The 9,540-nt window shown below is 38.6% G+C and overlaps 1 protein-coding gene across 3 annotated transcripts in view; it reads right to left on the minus strand.

Annotated features, from left to right (window-relative positions):
* Positions 1 to 315: 315 nt before the first annotated feature.
* SSUH2 (ssu-2 homolog) overlaps positions 316 to 9,540 on the minus strand; it is a 40,128-nt gene continuing 30,903 nt past the window's right edge. For all 3 annotated transcript variants that reach the window (XM_042452784.1, XM_042452785.1, XM_042452783.1), the window contains one exon: positions 316 to 1,309. In XM_042452784.1, the coding sequence (XP_042308718.1) occupies positions 1,163 to 1,309 (147 nt within the window). In that variant the 3' untranslated portion in view covers positions 316 to 1,162. The remainder of the gene's footprint in view (positions 1,310 to 9,540) is intronic.

A 9,540-nucleotide genomic window follows, 5' to 3' on the forward strand; every position in this document is an offset into this window, starting at 1 on the left:
TTGACATAAAGAAGTAAAATAAGCTGTAATCAATTATTCTTATTATTCTTATTCTTATTATCAACAATGGGAATTTTGTGGCAGTTCTGTGACACATGACAGTAGTGAAACACTGAAGCTGTTTTTATCAGAGTTTAGGAAGGTTACTTTTTGGACTTCAACTCCCAGCATCTCCAAGTCAACATGGCCAATCAAGATATGACCATTGATGAGTTATAGTCGAAAACAATAACTTTTACAAATTGGTTTCATGCATGCCTGGTTTTATTCCTCAGAACTAGTATTGTAGACAAGGTTTTCCTAAATCCAGTTTTTCAGCCAATGAAGTATATTGTATCGTATTAGAACACACAATTTCTTGAGATCCAGTAGAAAACCAGCACCGATTTTGCCTCTCCTAGCTTATATATAAATACTTTTAAATGCCATGCAGATAGATATCATGATGCCCCACCCCTTCTGCCTAATATCACAGCCCATTTTTAATCAAATGGTCATACACACAGCAAATGGAAATCTGAGAGATAGTTATTATTTTCTTTGTCAAATAAAAGGATTTTGTACCCAATGTGGTAATATACTCTACTGACATAAAATACTTTACAGATCATCTCATAATTTAGCATGTCACTATATGTGTGTAACCTTTTGTAAAAGAAGGTACATGCTATATATTTTTATATACTTTTATTTTTAATGTCCTGAACAAGAGCAAACAGCTGTCTTGACTTTGTCATCTCGCTACTGATCTCAAATGAAATGTAAAGCAATCTAAATTTTAAAGAAAAACACATCAATCAAGGCAGAGAATTCTAAAATTATTGAAAAAAATATTACAGATTATTGGAGAATTTACTGACATTCTTCCTGCCTCCATTACTTACACCCCCAGATAAAATGTCTTTTTCTAGAGGATACATGTTAAAAACTCAAACTTTAGGAGGTACATTAATATTAACTGTTGAAACTGTGTCATCAAATCGGGGGAGCTATAATTAAGGGATGCCTACTCTGAGCAAGTAAGATAACATTGTTCACCCTAGTATTAAAGAGTGAGTCCATTTGCACTCAGCTCCTGCTTCACCACCCCTTGTCATTTGGATAGCACAGCCCATAAGAATGGCTTATGGCCCAGGAAACAGCCTCACAAAGCATTCATTTGTCAGAGGATGTTGCAACCACAGCAGTATCTTTCTGGGTAGTCCAGGACGTAGACTTTGTTCTCCATTCCATAGATATAATAAAGGTGCATCTCCTGGGCATACAGGTAGTGGACTTCAGTGACAGGAATTAACTCAACAGTCTGTCGCTGTGGGAGAAGGGAAAGGGAGAGATCAATACAAAATGTCACAGTCAGATGAGGAAGGCTTTACACTGCTGTTCTTTTCCACAAAGAAGAAACATGCTATCTATCTGCCACCATTTTCTTGTAGCAGAAGAGTACTTAGAAAGAGAAATCAACACCCCATTCCCACTCTCTCATTTGCCCTGGGTAGATTCGGTCCGGATTCACTGAGCCGGTACCAAATCTCCCCAGAAAGAAGTTCCCACTACCCTTTACCTTAATCAAAGCAATTTGCCCCTCTGAAGTTCACATTTGCAGTACCGCTTTAAAATGGAGCTTCCTTTGTTGTCAATCAAATTCACTTCTGCTTTCATCAGAGGTGAAGTATCCTACAACCATTGGGCAATGGAATGGGTGCTTTCCCCCTCCTTTTTTTAAAAAAAAAATTGGCAGCACTGTTCGCATATTCTGTCAACCTGTGTGTGTATGTGCATGTGTTGTGTGCCTTTGGGTAATTTCAGATTCCCTCCCCTTGGCATCGTCTGCTTTTCTTCCTTTTCCTATCCCAGAATGCAATCTCTCCTTCTCTCCTCCTTGCAACCTCTGCTTTTTCTCCTTTTCCTGTCCCAGAATGAAAAGTGACCTGCTGGCAGCAAGCAAACAAAAGGGAAATGTAGCACAAGCATGCACATTCTATCAATATGTATCATCCTGTAGCACAAGCATGTGCATAATCTGTCAAAAATTAAAATTACAAAGAGAGAGAGAGAGAGAGAGAGAGAGAGACTCTTGCAAAAAAACGTTCCATCCACTGCCCACCCTCTGACCTAAATCCCTCCCCTGAACTTGACCTGATCATGACTGGGGCCAAGTTCACATTTGCCAGCAGCAGGAAGGAAATGGGTTTTCCAAAAAGAAACAGGAAATAATCCATTTTCAGAAAATCTGCTCTAGGGGGGATTTGCCCTTGATCTGGTGTGCAAGTCCCTGATGCTGATGTGTTAAAACCGGTGCTAATGGGAACTTCCCACTTTTAATCCAGGTTACAATTCAGTACAAAAAGTAGTCTGAATGGTCACAAAATATGCCTTTACTGAGGATATAGTTTTAACATCCAGTTAAAGCTTATCTTTATGGAAAACTAAGGCTGGAAGAAGAGAGAAGGGTGTGTGAAGGTAGGTGTAGAATGGAAATGGAAAGGGATTCTGTATCTTTCATGTTTGAATAGAAGATGGAATTGGAGCAGTTGTTACTTCAGCAAGTGTTCCCTCTTCTGCACAACCATTAGTTACAGATTCAGTCTCCAGTTTTCATTTTGACAATCCTGGGTGTCTGTGCATCTGTTTATTATATCTAATGGTACATCACAAATATGTGATTCCCTCACCTGTAGCCCAAAATAGTACAAGCTGGCAACATAAAATAATGTAAGACTGTAGCCTTATGCACAGTATCAAAATTCAAAATGACCTTAAGAGATTAGAAAGCTGGGCGAGAACTAACAAAATGAATGTGAACAGGGATAAATGTAAGGCACTACATTTAGGCATAAAAAATGAAATGCACAGATACAGGATGAAGGACACCTGGCTTGACAACAGTACATGTGAAAGTGATCTAGGAGTCCTATTAGACCACATGTTACACATGATTCAACATGGTAGGTTTTTTTTAGCAGAACATGCCAATACTTCTATTTAGATTCAAACTTCAGACTTCATTTATCCAGTAAATGATTTAGGAATTCTTTGTTCAGAACTTTCTGAATTTTGATTCTAGGCAGCCCCCTTAAGAAGCCCTGAAGGCCACACAAAAGGTAAAACATGTTGTACCTTTCTACCAATAAATTACCATTCTTTGAGTATCTTGAGATAAGTCTCTTGCTTCTTCTACTTGTAGTCCAAGTAGACCACAAATTGAACATGAGTCGACAGTGTGATGCAGCAGCTAAAAAGGCCAATGCAATTTTAGGCTGCATCAATAGAAGTATAGTGTCTAGCTCAAGGGGAGTAATAGTGTCACTATATTCTGCTCTGGCCAGGCCTCACTTGGAATATTGTGTCCAGTTCTGGGCACCACAATTCAAAAAGGATGTGGAGAAACTGGAGCATGTCCAAAGGAGAGCGACTAAAATGGTGAAGGGTCTGGAAACCATGCCCTATGAAGAATGACTTAGGGAGCTGGGGATGTTCAGCCTGATGAAGAGATGGTTAAGAGGTGATATGATAGCCCTGTTTAAATATTTGAAGGGATGTCATATTGAGAAGGGAGCAAGCTTGTTTTCTGCTGCTCCAGAGAACAGGACCCAGAGCAATGGATGCAAGCTACAGGAAAAGGGATTCCACTTCAACATTAGGAGGATCTTCCTGACAGTAAGGGCTGTTCGACAGTGGAACAAACTCCCTCAGAGTGTAGTAGAATCTCCGTCCTCGGAGGTCTTTAAACAGAGGCTGAATGGCCATCTTTCAGGTATGCTTTGATTTAGATTTCCTGCATGGCAGGGGGTTGGATTGGATGGCCCTTGTGGTCTCTTCCAACTCTATGATTCTATGATTTATGACAGCATTATGATTGATTAGTAAAATATTATGAGTGATTTATGATTGCATTATGATTGAGGGATGACATCATGCTTATGATTGATTCATGGTTGTGTTGTGATTGATTTATGACCCCTGTACATGCATTAAAGTTGTGGCCATCAACTTCCTGGCTCATCCTTTTGAATGATTGTTTTAGATTTGTATATTGTATTGTGTTGTTGGTTTTATCTATTTTATGATGTGTTTGTAACTGGTTTTAAATTTTGTGAACACCGCTTTGATCTTTTGGAAAATTGGTATAAAAATAAAACTTATTATTATTATTATTATTATTATTATTATTATTATTATTACCAATGCAACAGCGTCCAGTCTCCCTTTTGGCCTGGCACAAGCATGGCATTATGGCTGGATGTGTCCTCCTAGTGTAGCTTTAATCATGTCAGGAGTATTTAAGGCACATGTAGAGAGTCCCTGCTGCAATTCTTCTCAATCTCAGTGCCTCTCAGGTAAGGCTGCCATAATAAAGAAATTCTCATAAGAACCTTCACAAATTTGGCAGTATGATATTCCCAATACTGGAGAAATATTGGATATCAAGGGGCATTGCAGTTCCTCTTTTCTTACATGTGTTATTCATTCATGCAGTTTAATGTGTATAACAGTATTTTCATGTATAAAGTAGGAATGTGAAATGTGTGGCCTTCTAGATGTTGCTGGATGACAGCTGCCATCACCCCTCTCTGTTGGTTGCACTGGCTTTGCCTGCGGGTTGCTACAGTTCAACTTCTGAAGGACTATCTCTTCTTCACCTCGGTATAAAGGCAACATATAGGGCAACACTCTCTCTTAAAAATAAAGAAATACATAAATATATTGTTTCTATTTTAACAGAACAGGTAAAATACGATAGCCTTATTGTTCTGGAATAACAGTATTTTTTAAAAAAAACAAGAACATGGAGCCCTTTTGTTTTTTAAAGTTCGTATCTCATCTCTAAAGCAAAAGTTAACAAGTTGGGGCACTAGGCTAGAGTCTTGGTGCACAATGAAGAATTTTCCTTTGCCATTTACAAGGCAAGGAGATTTCTGTTTAAGTTCAGCAACTGGTCCCTGTTGTATTTAGATGGGGAAACCAAAAGCCACGCATTCCTTTCAGCTTGGTTTTCTCTACATAAGATAATCCATATTGGTTTTGTTTCACTTTGTAAAATATTCCTATAAACACAAGGGAAATGCAATGTGGTTAACACACAGAGTGCTCTCCTCACTTGAAACGCTGATATTGGAGGTTGTTTTAAAGCTCTTTTCCTTTATTCATGCCATCTGTGATGTGGGCAAAGCCTTTGTGCTAAGTGCGAAATGAATATATACCTGAAAACACAGTCCCACTGCATTTTTCTGCAGTAAATATTTGCTTTGCCAAGAAAAGAGCAAAAGCAAAGAGATCCCGAATAAAATAATTATATTTATGTTATCATTAACCATATACTCTTATAGTGCTGCTATTCCAGTTTAACTGCTCTGGATGCCTCCTGTTGTATTCTGAGATTTGCAGTTTAAGGAGGGGCATTTAAAATTTTCAGCCAGAGAGCTCTTAGGCCTCACTGAACTCCAAATCCCAGAATGCAACAGGAGCAGCCAGAGAAGTAAAAGTGGAATAGCAGCACTATAACAGTGTAGTGTGGTAATCTCTCGAGACAGTTATACATCTTCTCTTATTGGCGTTCTACAGATAGTTTATGACAAATTTAAGGGATTTTGCCCCACCCCTGTGCTCAACCCTACTTCTTTTAAGCCAAATCCCAAAATTTGTAGGCAAGGCAAGAATGTGGAGATTATCACACTCAGACAGGACCAGGGATGGGACAATGAAGTCCTGTACTCCACATGATAATCTCCTATGCATTTTGAAGGTGGAAAGTGTGCCTAAGACTGGAGCCTTCACAACTCTATTTTCAATCTCCTTCCATGCCACAAACGTGTCTATTTTATTTATTTTATTTCATTTATTAAAATGTTTCTATCCCACCCTGTATCCAAGGATCTGAGAGTGATGAACAGTAAAATCAGTTTGAACCATTTAAAATAATTAAAAAGTAATTTTAGAAAACAAAAGCCATGTTAAAACACTTGGCATTCAACAGAGGATATTTAAAAGCCAGTCAAAATAGTTATAAAACAACTTAAAACCAATCACATGTGTAGATGTGCAAGAAATCAATGAGGCCTCAAAAGGTTAGTGGAGAGCCAAGCTGTGTTTTTATATGGTGCCAGCAAGACACAAATGTTGGCCCCAGTTGGGCATGTAAGCGGAAGGAATTCTACTATGGGAGTGCTCAATAGGAAGGCCCTCTTCCATGTTTCTTTTAGTGATGGGAGACAAAGGAGGGCACCTCCAACTAATCTTAATCCTCAGGCAGAAGAGAGCCATTTATGTCAAGCTTCAAGTTTTCAAGTCTAAGCTATGACTTTTTAAAATTCTAAGACTAATTGCAAGATAACCAGATATTTTCTCCAAGGAATCTGTGGCAGTTGCAGTCCTGTGTTTGGCAGTGTAGTTCAACAAGCTGACTCTTAAACAATATGCAGGAAACCCTTATCTGTCCCCTCCATTTACCTATAAATACGGTGGAGAGGAAGAGTCCTGCATCTCTACTTCACCCATCAGAGAACAAGAAATATCATTAGGCCTTTGCAGATCTAAAGAGGAGTATTATTGTGGTATATAGGAAGAAGAATTTGGCAGAAGTGAAAATAAAGTAAAAATGAAGAAACAGGTGTAATTTTTAGAAATATTTTGGTATTTGATTAGGAAAGTGCGAGGCTGGTTTTAGTTTGTTTGTAAAGGTGTTAATTTAATGTTTGTATTGGTCTGTATAGTATTGTTGGTATTGTATGATAATGTTTTGTTTGTCTATACTGTATGATAGATGTGAGTGATTTGTTTATGCACTAGATAGGTGCATAGGCATAGATGTGTACATTCTCTATTAAAACAAAAAAAATTAAAAAAAGAGGAATAGAATTGAATTTCTTTCTCTTGTTTTGAAGTATCCACCTCCAGCCCACACTGTTTGACACAGAATGGATTAAAGCCAAGAGGATCAGGATAAAATGTTTAATCTCTGTGTCCACTTGGATCCCATTCCTAATAGCATTATTAAGCATTAAATATAATATCACTGATATATGCCACATTGACGTGATTAAAGGCTGAAGCATTATTCCACTGTACAGCATATTTGACTATGTACGAGTCCAGTGCCCAGCATGCTAGATGAAGCTAATTAAGTTTTCCCCCCAACACCCAGCAGCTAAATAGTTGAGACTTTTCCAATCTAACACTGTCAGCTTGCATGACCTTGGGCTGAAGCTATCACTTCAGAATTAGTAACAGTCTTTTAATTAACTTGAAAATGGGCTGCTTGCAGAAGAACTGAGCTGTATGTTCCTTTGATCTAGCAAGATGAAGTCATGTTGGGTACATGTCAGAGATTAGGTGAACACTGGACACAGGGAGGCTACATCTCTTGACAGTGAGCTGCTCTTGCAATGGGAATGGGAAGCAATTTTTCTAAATTTTTCATTCTCAAGAACATAGGCTGTCTGTCTCTACATGTTGAAACAGACTGCTGAGAGTAAATCCAGGACAAGAACAAGACAATGACATAAACCCAATTCCTAACCCTTTCAAGTGTGGGCCCATTGAATCAGGGACGTAGTCAGGATTTTGAGGAGGAGGGGGGGCATACTAATTATAATGGGGCTTGGGCATGATGGTGCAGCGGCAGGCACCATTCATTGTATCTTGGCTACGTCCCTGATTGAATCAATGGAACTTGTGGGAACAACAACTTTCCATTTAGCAATGGATTCACTGAGTGTGCTCTAGATCCAGTAGCAATTGGATTTAGGCCAGGGGTAGAAATTGTACATCCATCCAGATCCAGAACTCACATACTCCAACTGTCCCTAAATCCTCTGTAAATCTTTTTAACTTTTTCAACTGCTTTTAAAACGTTTCACCCTCTTCATCCCACTTTCTCCTTTCATTCATTAGCACAAATTGAGTTCAAAATGGAAAGGATAATTGTGCTCAGTTAACTTGGGGGGGGGGGGAGGACAGGAGAACCAGAATATTGCCCTTCCCATTAGGCTCAAGCAAAAGCAACTGCTTTAGCCTCTCCTAGCTTTGTGTGTTCATCATTAATATATTTTGCCATCTGGACTGCACTTGGCTAAACATGGTCTGGTTTTATTCTGTGAATAGCTGTAGGATAAGAACTGGAGCTCCCAGTACAAACAACGTAGCCAGAACACCAGAGCACTATAAAATTCTAATCCCTAGAATACCATTGAACACTTTTTCCCCACTGAGGTTCCCACAATTTGTACAAAATGTTCCTATGCAAAACGAATGCCTTTTGCCTTTGTGAAGCAATTCACACCACAAGAACAGAGAGACTAGCTGGTTGATCACAATGTTGCAGATAACCCATTGGATGTTACTAATGGTTAAAAATCCTTGCAGCAAGCCAGGAGTAGTTATTGTAGTTTAGCTGCTCAGTTGTACAAAAATTGTTCTTGCAAGTGAGAAACTCAGTTCAAACCCACAATACCTTGCTTGCCTTCCAGATGAATGGGAGGGAGACCCCTGGAGTGTGCTGTTTTTGCACGCAGGAACATGACATGTGAGGATATTTTTTAAAAAACCCTCCACCCTGGATTGTGATGCTGTACTACAAGCTCCATTTATACATATACACATGAGAAAAGTTCTTCAGGATATCTACCCACCTTGAATCCCATTGTGGGAGAAAGAAAGTATACACATCCTTGAAATAAATCCTTGAATTTTTTTTGTCAGGAACACCGCTTGAGAGTAACTAATTACAAATTATTAATTAATTTCCTCCAATAATGAAGGAATAACTACAATTCATTTTTATTTTAACTTAATGAGGGATATTTTACTCTCATTGTGGTATAAATGTAAGCTTTTAGTTACCTTCATAGTTATAGGGGCAAGCGCTGGCTTGGTGGATAATACAAGGTGGGTGTACATGTTTGTAACTATAAGGCAGCGTGTTCTGGCATTCAGGTTTTTTTTTAAGTAATTAAAATTCACTATTTCAGTTGTTTCATGAGAACTGGGGAAAGTACAAAAAGTTGTTTTTGAAAACTGTAACTATAACGTCAATCGGCTTGTTTTGTCACCTCAGAAGTGTAGTTATTTCTAAAATAAGTTTATGAGCTCTGGTCAAGGAGGACAGAATTTTTCTCCTTAGTGCAGATGCAACCCTAGTGCAAGACACAAACCACTACACCATGCTGGCTCTCAGAACATATAGTTAACTTATCAAATTCCTATTGATTCAGTGGGCCCACTCTGTTTTGGACTAACCTTTCCACTTAGACCTAGGGATTCAACAGTAACACCCAGGACCAGCAACATATACTCCTACTTCTGAGTGACCATGTAAAGAGGAGATACAATGTGAGATACAGTAACCATGGCAAGTGTGAGAGGCAGAACTCCTGGAGAAGAACCAAAAGTAGAAGGTACATCATGTTGTCATGTTTTCAAAATAGTAAAATTCATGAAATAAATTGACAACCAGAAAGTAACGATTAGCAAGTTTGTGTTCCATCTAAATACTAAATGAATACCAAACCTCCAAATACAGAACTTTGGGGCATTTTGTTAAGT

Source organism: Sceloporus undulatus, chromosome 2, assembly GCF_019175285.1.
Source record: "Sceloporus undulatus isolate JIND9_A2432 ecotype Alabama chromosome 2, SceUnd_v1.1, whole genome shotgun sequence".
Classification (NCBI taxonomy): Eukaryota; Metazoa; Chordata; class Lepidosauria; order Squamata; family Phrynosomatidae; genus Sceloporus; species Sceloporus undulatus.